This window comes from Oryza glaberrima, chromosome 4, assembly GCF_000147395.1.
Source record: "Oryza glaberrima chromosome 4, OglaRS2, whole genome shotgun sequence".
NCBI lineage: Eukaryota > Viridiplantae > Streptophyta > Magnoliopsida > Poales > Poaceae > Oryza > Oryza glaberrima.
This window is the reverse complement of record NC_068329.1, coordinates 12,015,902-12,028,669: the sequence shown is the minus strand read 5'-3', so window position 1 is coordinate 12,028,669 and position 12,768 is coordinate 12,015,902. Positions and strand designations below refer to the sequence as shown.

General features: G+C 43.2%; 2 protein-coding genes across 2 annotated transcripts; both read left to right on the top strand.

Annotated features, from left to right (window-relative positions):
- Positions 1-353: 353 nt before the first annotated feature.
- LOC127771519 (4-coumarate--CoA ligase-like 9) lies at positions 354-2,616 on the top strand. Its single transcript, XM_052297439.1, has 2 exons — positions 354-2,011; positions 2,255-2,616. The coding sequence occupies exons 1-2, from the start codon at positions 354-356 to the stop codon at positions 2,481-2,483; spliced, it is 1,887 nt and encodes a 628-aa protein (XP_052153399.1). The 3' UTR covers positions 2,484-2,616.
- Positions 2,617-7,419: 4,803 nt separating this feature from the next.
- LOC127771239 (NADH dehydrogenase [ubiquinone] 1 alpha subcomplex subunit 2) lies at positions 7,420-12,672 on the top strand. Its single transcript, XM_052297101.1, has 3 exons — positions 7,420-7,624; positions 7,714-7,820; positions 12,286-12,672. The coding sequence occupies exons 1-3, from the start codon at positions 7,539-7,541 to the stop codon at positions 12,390-12,392; spliced, it is 300 nt and encodes a 99-aa protein (XP_052153061.1). The 5' UTR covers positions 7,420-7,538; the 3' UTR covers positions 12,393-12,672.
- The last annotated feature ends 96 nt before the right edge of the window (positions 12,673-12,768 follow it).

Sequence of the window (12,768 nt, the reverse complement as noted above, 5' to 3'; positions counted from 1 at the left end):
AGGATATGTGTGTTAGTGTGTGTATTCGTGTGCTAAGGACATTTTAGTCTTTTCCCATATCTTTGTATACAATATATTCCCCTCTAGGGCAAAATCAATGGATCAACCATTTATCCCCAAGTCCCCAAAATTATAACATCTGACATGTGAACCGTATGCACCTACACTTATCCGCTACTACGGTCTGTTAATATTCAGGCATAACACAACTTACACGATATACAAAATGCATCAAGAAAATCATCGTAAGATCGATTATCATTAATAACTGTTTATAGTTAACAACAGCTACTACGATCCTCTCCATTTCTACCAGCATTCGAAGATTCACACTCTTTGCAAGCCAAAAGGCCATGACCCAACCAAACCTCACCTACACCCCACTTGTCATGGCAACACACAAGAACCGTGTCATCCTCGCCACGACCATCACCACCACCATGTCGTCGCCTTCCTCTCGCCACCCCTCGCCGAAGCAGCCTCCCCTCGCCACCACGCTCTCTACAAATGCCAGAGCTCCGGCCACCACCACCACCACCCAAGAAGCCTGCGCCGCCGACCAGCATCGCGACATGGGCGACGCCGCGGTACCCGCCATGGTGGTGGAGGAGGAGGAACAGGAGCACGTGTTCCGGAGCAGGTTCCCGCCGGTGGCCGTGCCGGACGGCGTCACCGTGCCGGAGTTCGTGCTGGACGGCGCCGAGGCCTACGCCGACAGGGTGGCGCTCGTGGAGGCCGCGGCGGGCGGGCGGTCGTACACGTACGGCGAGGTGGCGCGCGACACGGCGCGGTTCGCCAGGGCGCTCCGGTCGGTGGGCGTCCGGAAGGGGCACGTCGTCGTCGTCGCGCTCCCAAACCTCGCCGTGTACCCCGTCGTGTCGCTCGGGATCATGTCCGCTGGGGCCGTGTTCTCCGGCGTGAACCCGCGCGCGCTCGCCGCGGAGATCAAGAAGCAGGTGGAGGACTCCGAGGCGAAGCTGGTCGTCGCCAACGAGGTCGCGTTCGACAAGGTGAAGGACGCCGGCGTGCCGGTGATCGGCGTCGGCGACAAGGAGCGGATGCCGGGGGCGATCAGCTGGGACGAGCTCCTCGCCGCGGCGGACCGCACCGGCGCCGGGGTGGTGCCGGTGGACGCGGCGCAGCAGTCCGACCTGTGCGCGCTCCCCTACTCCTCCGGCACCACCGGCGTGTCCAAGGGCGTGATGCTGAGCCACCGCAACCTGGTGTCCAACCTCTGCTCGTCGATGTTCGCCGTGGCGCCGGAGACGGCCGGGCAGGTGGTGACGCTGGGGCTCATGCCGTTCTTCCACATCTACGGCATCACCGGCATCTGCTGCGCCACGCTCCGGCACAAGGGCACGGTGGTGGTGATGGACCGCTTCGACCTCCGCACTTTCCTCCGCGCGCTCGTCGACCACCGCGTCATGTTCGCGCCGCTGGTGCCCCCCGTGATGCTCGCCATGGTCAAGAGCCCCGTCGCCGACGAGTTCGACCTGTCCGACCTCGCCCTCAAGTCCGTCATGACCGCCGCCGCGCCGCTCGCCCCCGACCTCCTCGCCGCGTTCCAGCGCAAGTTCCCCGGCGTGCAGGTGGAGGAAGCCTACGGCCTCACCGAGCACAGCTGCATCACCCTCACGCACGCCGCCGGCGACGGCCACGGCCACGTCGCCAAGAAGAGCTCGGTGGGGTTCATCCTGCCGAATCTGGAGGTGAAGTTCGTGGACCCGGACACCGGGAGGTCGCTGCCGGCGAACACGCCGGGGGAGCTGTGCGTGCGGAGCCAGAGCGTAATGCAGGGGTACTACAAGAGGAAGGAGGAGACGGAGCGCACGGTGGACGGCAAGGGGTGGCTGCACACCGGCGACGTCGGGTACATCGACGGCGACGGCGACGTGTTCATCGTGGACAGGATCAAGGAGCTGATCAAGTACAAGGGGTTTCAGGTCGCCCCCGCCGAGCTCGAGGCCGTCCTCCTCTCCCACCCCTCCGTTGAGGACGCCGCCGTCTTTGGGTAACACCCTTCTTCTTCTTCTTCTCTACCGTCGAAACTTCAAGAGTTGATTCTGGAGTAAAGTTATGGAGCAGTCAAAATCCAGCTTTATATTTCTAGTTTATTTTGTGAGATCATTTCAGCCAGCTTCATTCTAATTTTGTATGGAGTTTAAACTTTTTAGTTGGATTTTAATTTTAAAAAGATGGAATTGTAGATGGAGCTTTTGCCATGTCCTAAAGCCATGCATGCATGGATATGCAGGGTGCCGGACGAGGAGGCCGGCGAGGTGCCGGTGGCGTGCGTGGTGCGGCGGCACGGTGCGGAGGAGGGGGAGGAGGAGATAGTGGCGTACGTGGCGGAGAGGGTGGCGTCGTACAAGCGGGTCCGGGTGCTGCACATCGTCGACGCCATCCCCAAGTCGGTGTCCGGGAAGATCCTGAGGAGGCAGCTTAGGGACGAGTTCATCAAGAGGATGAAACCGTCAGCTTGATTAATTAACAGACATAAATCATTGTGATTGATATCAAGAACCGAAAGCATGCAAGGTGTTAAATTGCATAAAAATGGAGTTTGGATAAGTGTTTCATCATCACCGAGTATATGTACGTACATGTTAGTGATTATCGTGTGAAATTACCATGGAAATGAATTCTAAGTCTTTAATTTAAGTACATTTATCTTCGTTTCTTTTTTACAAATAGCCATGCTTATTTTTTTTAAAAAAAAAACTAGGAAGATAGTCCGCGCATATGCACGAGCATCTTATTTAATATTGTTTGAATTTTTATTATGGAAGCTTATATGTGGGTGATTTTTTCTTTAAATATTCTGACTCTATTCTAAATCTATTTTTGTCGATAATTTATTTAAGATTGCTTATGATTTTTTTCTAATTACCCTTGCAACGTATAAATCACTTTTCTTAGGTCAATTCTTACGATAAAGTATATTTTCATTACATGGATTCTCATATATATAAGTTTAACATGGTATGCTTCTCCTAGTTAACCGAATTTATAGTGGAATATCCATGTACCAATTATATTTAATACTGGATGGATACCCCACGCATTGCTGCGGAATTTTTATATCCTTCGGAGCATTCCCCTATTGTCATGCATAAAGTCATATTCCTCATTCGAGTATAAAAAGATAACATGAAAAATTATAGGAATGTTTTGTCTAAATGGACTCCATAGAACCCTTTTATAAAATAGGCATGTTCGTAATGGTACATATATAAAATTTTCCCAAAAACTGAAAACAAATCACCAAGTATCTGTAATTCTGAGCTGGAATTGTGGAATTGCACAGCATGAAAAAAAATTGTGCGAGGTTAACGTCAAGAAGATTAAATATAACACGTAATATGGGACAAAATAAAATGGATTACTCTTGAAGTATAAAATTGGATGCAAAAGCATATACCTAACAAAAAAAACTAATCAATGTAATTTGGCATTCAGTTTAGAGGGTTAAAAATGCACGATGCAAAATATTTTTCAGCATGAGGTCCCAATGAACTGAAATATGAGCGGGTGACTGATAACTCATACTTTAGATCCATATGATTGTTTTTGCCTCATAGTCCATCTTAATAACCATTTGCAGCTAAGTGTAGAGTATTAAACGGGAGATTCTGATATTCTAGAGAAAAATATAAACCATCAGTATACGGTAATATGAGCAAACAAAAGTACAAACTGACATGGAGATGCCATATTAACGGTAATATGAGCAAACAAAAGTACAAACTGACACGGAGATGCCGCAGGAATTTAGAGAGGAATGGGAGGGAGGAGAGATCAAGTAATTGCATGGGCTTGTCGGAGTGATTAAATAATTACACAATGATGTTTTAACCTTTTCATTCTAGTAGGATTGGACCATGACCCTTATAGCAGATTCTACCAATAGTCGACGAATGGATGGAACTATTTATATACATGAGGAGGCTATGCAGCATGAACACCGATGAAATTATGAGGAAACCGTTGGTTTTTAGGCGATATGGGAGGTGATTGGACGAATCGATCGATAAACGTGCAGACGGACACGTGCGCAACATTGAAGTGAACTTTTACGTGGTGTCGCATGGCATCCATCAGGGATGGCAAACCGATCATATGGGTTGGTCCAGTTGGCTATGCCCTATGCTGGGCTAGGATTAAATATCAATCGACATGGATGAACGGTCAGATGAGAAGCAAAGAAGCGGATAGATAAAAATCGAACGGCTATGCTATTAGTAATGATGTGGCTCACTCTCAAGATAGCAAATTAGTATTAATTATACTAAGTGCGATCAATTATATAGTTATACTAAAAAATCGGCATGCCTGTCAGCCTATATATACTTATTATCACTAAAAAATATTACATGGTAAAATTGGTGTGCTCACTAATATTTAAAATATGTATATACTTCATTTTCTTATTTGAATTTTTAGAGTTTTCATAAAATATTTTAAAAAGAAAATTGTGAACCACTCTTTTAGTTTTAACAAATGAATATATGATATTAAAAACATTTATGGACGTATATATAAATGATTTATTTATTATGTATAAGTGAAAAACATATGTGTCATAAAAAATATAGAACTTTATATCATGTCAACCAAAAGTATAAAATTTAATGTGTCATTTTATACATAAATTTTGATGAAATCCAAACAAGTAAAGTTATTTTTAAGATTTATCAAAATTAATTGGTTAAAATATAGGATTTGAATATTTGAAAGATCAATTATTTAGTATATTCAGAGTTATAGGAGTAGTACCGAGTAGGCGTAGTATATTTAAAGAAGGAAAATGAATGTAAATTCGTTGTTTTAGATTTGTTTTTTTTCTTAATAATGTTGGGTTTACTATATATTCTAGAGTTATAGGAGTAGTACCGAGTGTGGTATATTTATAGAAGGCAAAGGAGTAAAAGTTTTTGTGATTGAAAAAGGGAGATAGTTTTGGAAGCCTCTGGAATCCATATGTGATACTTTTCTCTATATTTTTCCTGACATATGATTGTTAGGTGTTTTTTCTTTACTATAAATTTATGATTTTTCTTCAAAGTAAGAGATGCCACGTGGACCAATCGAAAGCTAGCAAAAGAGCCAGCTAGGATAAATAAAAAAGGGAAAATACATGCATGAAGTATACTAACTCCAATCTTTTAGTACTTATTATTTAGGGTATTGATACAAGGGGTTAACTGGATACATACCATTACAACTTTTATAATTTTGTGATATGTCATTACTATTCACCTGTATCAAGTCATACCATTACAATTTCACCGTTATTTGACATATGCAACTACTTACCCGTTGAACTTATTTTCTAATTTTTTTTTACCAAATTACCCCTTCTCCTCTTCATCCCTTCTCTTTCCACTCCCCTTCCTCCTATCTCTGTGGATCTGGTTCTAAATGCATGGGCAGTGGACAAGGTGCGTGGAGGCGGAGGCGTAAACGAGCCACGGCGTACATGGAGCTGGTAGTGGAGACGACACACAGACTCAAGGCAAAGTTTGTTTGCAGTGTTGGGCCTCGAGCTCCTAGTGGTTACGCGTGCCTGGGCCGCACGATGTTGGGAGGCTCGGTGACTATGTGTCGGGCTCAAAACCGGGAGTAGTACTACTGCGACGACTCAGGAGGTTATGCACTATGCCAAGATCGTGTGTGGCAGCCCACAACCACCATCGTCGCTATCAGATTTCATGCACGCCATCGTCCTGGGTGTTGTCGTCGCTGCTGACAAGGTCGTTGTGCTCCTCAGTCCTCATAGGCACATTGCTTTGTCGCGGCCGCTGGAAGAAGGGAAGAGGACATCGATTTCAGCTACTCTGCTGGTTTGTGCTACCGCTGGATCCAAAGCCTGTACAATGACCATGGATGCTGTTGGCTTGAGCTCAACTCAAGTAGTGTGCTAGTGGTGTGAGGGCTAAGGATTGGGGAGTAGTAACAAGCTGACCTTAGCACCACCTACCCCTGTGTGCTCATTATCGATCCACTAATACCTAAGCTGCCAGATTCATTGGGGGAAGATGATGAACAGGAGAGAGGAGGGGAAGAAGGAGGAAGGGGGTATTTTGGTCCAAATATTTTAGAAAATGTGGGGTATCAAATATTAATAGAGTTGTAATGGTATGGCTTCAAATAGAGAAATAGTAATGGTATATTTTAAAATCGTAAAAGTTGTAATGGCGTAGATCCAATTAACCCTTAATAAAATATCACTTAACCCATAAAATATAATTAGGAGAACGCTATACATCAGACATTTGATATTTTGCAAAAAAAAAATCAGACAGTGTTTCACCACATATAAAAAAATATTTCAGATGTTTCATCACTCGTTGAATAATGTTTCACTAGAAAATGTTTCGGATGTTTCATTACTCGATGAGAAATGTTTCACCACTTGTTAAAAAATGTTTCAACTAGATGAAACAATGAAAAAACATTACCTGCAACATCAATACTCTACTCTGCAATATTGAATAGAACACATTGTACATCATGTGCAACATCCAATAAAATGAGGATGAAACACACGAATAAAATAGAGTGCAACAAACATATACAAAAGATTGCAATGCAACATCAAATCAAAACAAAATGAAACACCTTAATACAACAGAGTGCAACAAGCTTAACAGTAGAATGCAACATCCCTAAAACTCCAACAACACAAACCTAGCTACCTCCATCTTCTTCAACTCTGGTCGTCGGTCCCCGAGGAAACCCACCTCCGTCGACTTCTTCTTCAACTCCGGTTGCCGGCCCTCTTCTTCTTCAACTCCGGCCGCTACCCCCCGACACCTACATCTTCTTCTTCAGCTCCGGCTGCCATCCCCCGACATCTCCATCTTCTTCTTCAACTCTGGTAAGCCGTGCCTCCGCCTCTCCGATGGATGGCGCCATGGTGCGACCTCACCGCTGTCGTCCTCTGCCTCGTCCACGAACGCCTCCCATGCCTTGTCGATTGGCGCCGCATGGCCCGCGTATGCCACACCTGGCGCACTGCCGTCAAGGGGGAGCAGAGCAAAAACTGCCGGAGCGCTGGCTCCCATGGATTCTCATATCGTCTTGCCCTCCGTCGCTGCCGTTGTGTGGCCAACATTGGTGAAATAGCAAGAGAGAAGAAATTAAAGAGAGAGAAAAGAAAGAATGTGTGGTGGAGATGTAGCTGTGTGTGTGGATAAGGACGACGTCCGTCTATTCGGAAGCATTTTCCAGATAAATATCTTTACACTACCATGATTTGTATGGGACAATCGAAATGGTGAAAGGAAAATACTCTGTTTGCTTACAGACCAAACCCTAATGACCCCACAATCGTCCCACACCAAGCTCACAAGTCCCAACCGTCGCTTGGCGATCGGACGGCGTGGATCCAATCCAACGAGACCCTCCCCCAACCCTTGTCCGCCGCGTCTCTCGCCGTCGGTCGCATCGCACCCCCGCGAATCCCCCCCCACAGGCCAACAGCAAAGCAGAGGCGAAGGGAAGAAGAAGAAGAAGAAGCGGCGGCGGCGGCGGCCATGGCGTGGCGTGCGAACCTCTCCCGGGGCGTGAAGGAGATCCGCTTCCTCTTCTGCCAATCCTCCCCCGCCAGCGCCCCCGCGAGGTACCGTCCGCTCCCCCGTCTCCCCTTTCTCTCTCTAGGGTCCTAGACCCGATCTGAAGAAGAACCGTGGCGATTCCTTCCTTTCGCAGGGAGTTCGTGAAGAAGAACTACGGCGACATCAAGGCGCGCAACCCGTCCCTCCCCGTCCTCATCCGCGAGTGCTCCGGCGTCGAGCCCCAGCTGTGGGCGCGCTACGGTACGCGTTCTTTTTTTTTTTTTCCTCTCTTCTCCATGGAATCCGAGATCCTCTGAGCCGGTTCTTGAACTTTTTGTTCTTATATCTTTTGCGGCGTGAAATGTTAGGTTAGGATACCGGATCGTGTTGTCTTTTAGAGTTGGGCATCATAGGTTACATTGCTTATGTAAAATACTAGAATGTGTGAATGCTTGAGAAGGAATGGCACATTAGGTTGATTGCGATCTGAATGCTTTCTTTAAGGAAAAATATTTATAGAGAAGCATTAGGTTTGTCCAATGATATAATGCTAACACAATGTTGTTAAAAGATGGCCAAGATTTGGAGAAGGAGAAAAACAGGGGACGACAATGTGGACTAGTGGTAGAGTTATTGTTGTGATAGTAAGATCATCTGTTCAAGTCCACACTTTCCTGTGGGTTCTACTAATTAAAAACCTAAGATACATGGTTTCTCTCATATGTTCTTGGTATTTTTAGACAAGAAAAACATTCCATGACAATTGTGAGTGTTACTTCTATTCTGCTTGATCTGCCACAGACAGCCAAATGGCATTGTGCGTGCAGATGTTCAAATGAACTACTACATGCACTGGATCTGGATTTGGTATAACTTACTACAAATTACAGACATAGTGACAACTTCTAACTCAAGGCATAAACACAAAAAAAAACTGAATAGTCTACATGACTATGAAGAAAATCTAGAGAAGCTTAGGGGATGTTTGGCCAACTTTGGGTTAAGACCAGCTCACAGGATTGACGGCTTAAAAGCCCAAAGCTCGGTTTATTTTGAAAATCACACACACACACACACACAAACTCTTTGTTGGGACTTGGGATCTTACTTATGGTCCATATGGATTTTTCCAATATTATTACGATGATACTCTGGGTATATTAAGGTTCCCTCTTAAACACCGGCATTTGTTTGGATGAATATAAATAAAAGATTGGGATAGATGGAAGAGTACCCATATGGAGTTGTCTATGTGAGCAGACTGAATTGGTTGAACATAATGTGACAATACCTAGGGAACTAGGAAACACTCAGTTGTAGGCACTTACAGGTGGTGGAGGTGAAGAGAGGTAAGATAGGGAGGTTGCCTTATAGTTTATAGCCCAAAGCTAGTCTAACCTAGCAAACAAGGAGAAAATAAATATTTTCTGTGAGGATAAATTTCCTTTTACGCATTGGGATCGCTAAGATGGTTAGGATTATAAACTTATCATCCATCTTACCCAACCACGGCCAAAGGCATTTTCTTGTTCTCCTAATCCTAAGAGCTGGTAGTTCTTATTTCCAAGGGAACTGGACAATATTGCCAATAAGCTTATGTTAAAACTTGACCAAAGATCTCCTATCCTAACTCGATTAATCAATAACCATGGTTCAATAAGGTGCTAGGCACTAGTGGGCTGGCGCTTACCGCCTAGGGATGCCTAGCCCGAACGTCACAAGTAAATTCCAAGCAATTGGTGAGCATATTACATAAAACTTGAACAGTGGAGTACTAAAATAGCAGCACAAGAGCCCCCAGGGGTACTTAGCTGCCTAATGCACCATCTAATGCCTAATCAGGTTGGCAACTGGGTACCTAGAGCCAACTTTTGGAACACTGTCAATAACATTTACTGTAACCATTTCTTATGAACTTGATCATCAGTTTACTTGACAGTACTATCAACACCATCACCCTTCCTGTTACGTATACTCAATGGTGCAATCATCCTAGGGAAATCTGATTGGCCGTAACTGTCCATTGTACAAGGAAGTATCATGGCTTGTCAAAGCCACACTTTTTTTTAGAACACGCAGGAGATCTGCGTATCATTTCATTGAGATAGAGGAAAAAAGGTGGATGGCGTTAGAGATAAACTCCGACACCCACCCACCCGGAAGTACAACACCAACAAAACACACCCACAAGAAGCAAAACGAACCTAGTGCACTAGTACGACAGCCCTAGACAAAAGATCACGAAGCTTAGAAGCTCCTGGTAGGCACCAAAGGGCGCCCTCACTTGCAATGGCTTGAAGGACATCAGCCATGCTTGGGGTAGTGCCATTAAAAACACAGTTGTTTCTATGCTTCCAAATCTCCCAAGCGACCAAGATAATAAAGGAGTTGAGCCCCTTCTTCTCACTAGCAGGCAATCCCCTTATTGTCCTTGACCACCAACTGGCAAACCTAGTAGTGCCCTGGCTTGGAAAGTTAGAGTAGCCAAGCCGTTGGAGAACCGAACACCACACTTGCTGACTAAACACACAAGTGACTAGAATGTAATTAATAGTTTGCTGAAGCGGAATCTGGTTAGTAAGGCCACAATGTTTTTAAACATAGAAACATCCCAAGTATATACTCAAATATATACATATGGACTCTATTCTGATAGAAATATAAAACAATATTTAATTTGGTGATGACAACTATAATATGGAGTGTTATTGATCAATTTGTAAAAACCAGATATAATCATCCAAGTACTTGTAACAGGTCCTAGTCACCTATAAGTTGCAAAAAAGCTGGTATTTTCCGAGGTTAATGGGTGTTAAAACTAGGTAGTTAATACTTGTTTCAACTCTTGCTTCTTATTGCTCCTTTATTGTTTTGCCGTGGGGCTCCAGTGCTAAGCTGATTTCTCTGTCTTTCTGCACAAAGATCATCATCTTCTCTTATTGGCAAATTTTCATAGCCACTTTATAGTATGTAGATAGGCCGTTCATTTGAGTTTACATACATAAAACGAAAATGTATGAAACAAAAAGTTACAAGTTCACTGTGAAGTGACTGAGCGATACTATTGATGAGACTTTCTTGTATGTAATCCATGCGCATAACTCATGTGTTGTTGATCTCCTAAGTGCTTATGCATGTTTTTTCACGCTTTTCAGAGGTTCATTGTTTCCAAGTATTCCACTGGCTCAATTGCTGTGCAAGCCTCATTTTTCTTATTATTCTTGAGTGCCAGTGGATCAAAACTTTGGCTCATACTGTTTACATTGCATAATGACAGTGGCCGATTTCATTTTTGCACTGATGTAGTGAATTTCATGTTGCACCATATTAGCTGTCACCCTACTACTACATCATTACTACCCATACTCCATTATGGTTACAGTGACCTTGATACAATATAATGTGTTTGAAGATTTGATTCCAACAGAGTTGACTTTTCGGTAGCAAATAGAGGAATAACAAATTGCCATTCACGTTGCTTATTGTTGTAGCTCATAGTGCTTGGTATTATATTAGTTAGGGGCCAAGCGATATAGGATAGTTTGCCTCATCATTTATAACTTCATATGTTGATTATAAAATTAAGATTTGAGTTACTTTTCCCAAGCACATAATGGTCCAAAAAGTTGTAGCGTCTAAACTTGTAATTTAATCGACTAATACTCAAATACTCCATACACCCAAAAATGTAAGTTGTTTGTGCCTTTACAGTCTCAAAAGCAAGACTTTGAGTATTGATTCTAATAATAATAATATAAAAATAAAATATAATGAATAACTAATGTATGTTGCCTGAAAAAATAAATAATACTAGTTTTCTCATAGTCAATTGATATGATTTGCAAGTATTAATTGTTTGCATGCTTCCTAGGATGACTTCCATTGTGGGACAGTGGGAGCACTATATATTGGACTAATTTATCTTCATAAATTTGTAGCAATTTACTCTATGTCAATTGTTAGAAGCTTAGAGCAAGGGACACCTCAAATATGTCTAGTGTATGCTACGTCCTGCAATATAAATACAACCTGTGCGAGTATTTTGATATTTTATTTGTACAAATGGGAACTGAGAAATTTGTTGGGGAGAAAATCCGATGCGTCCACACTTATCATCCTTTTAGAACCTTGATTGGAATACTGTGGCAGGCCCAGAATTTGTCTAATTAAAACAACCTGTACATGTCACTAAATGGAAGCAGGCTAGGCTACCCTCTGGATTCAAGCAATGATCTGTTTCTATGTAAGAAATCTTTTCTGGATGGATTTGTGCATGACTGATGACTATGTATATTGTATGTTATCTTTGAATCTTATGTATAGGATTATGTTATCTATGAATCTTATGTATAGGATTGTGCCTTTTCATATTTATATATTATTAATAGTGCACATTGCTTTTCTAAGTTATAACTTGTATATTTTGAGGTATGCTACTTTGTATGGGCATTCATCTATTATTAAGAATTGGAAGAAAAAACACTCGGGTTGAAGTCTTGAGGTGTTCATGGCATGTTACTGTGACATAATTTCTGTATATATCTTTGGTACTTATTGCACCTGGTTTTCTTTTGGTTTGTATACTTCTTAACAGCCAATTACTCAAGTTTAAATTAAGTACTTTTAAATGACCTAAAGTGATAAGCGTTAGAGAATTATCTGCTGCCATGTAGAATGCTTATTTATGCTTCCCCCTGATTGTAAATTCTGCCTGTCTACTGGTCAGATATGGGCGTTGAGAGGTGCGTGCGCTTGGATGGCCTGACAGAAGCACAAATTGACAGTAAGCTGGAGGAGCTTGCCAAGGCTGGGGGGTCGCTTAAATCTAAATAATGTTTGCCTAGCCAACCTGTTCAGCTTTAATTATTTCCAAATAAGAGAAACGCATGCGGAGGTTGTTCTTTCATATGATCTAAGTACTATGACATATCAAATTAAGCGCTGATCTTTACAACCTACTGCTAGGAATGCTACTGTTTTCTCTTGCTCTTCGTTACTTCGTATATTGTCCTCCAGTATGTGATGTAAGAATGGCAGCGATTCTATGGTCTATTTTTTCTGTAACTGGTAAAGACATCAGAAAGAAAAACATATAAGCACATGTTCTTGATGATTTGTTTGCTGTTGCATTTCAACAAACAGTTGTAATTATTCCTACGGAAGTACTGTACATTTATAGCAGCACATCACTAACATGAAACCAATGTGT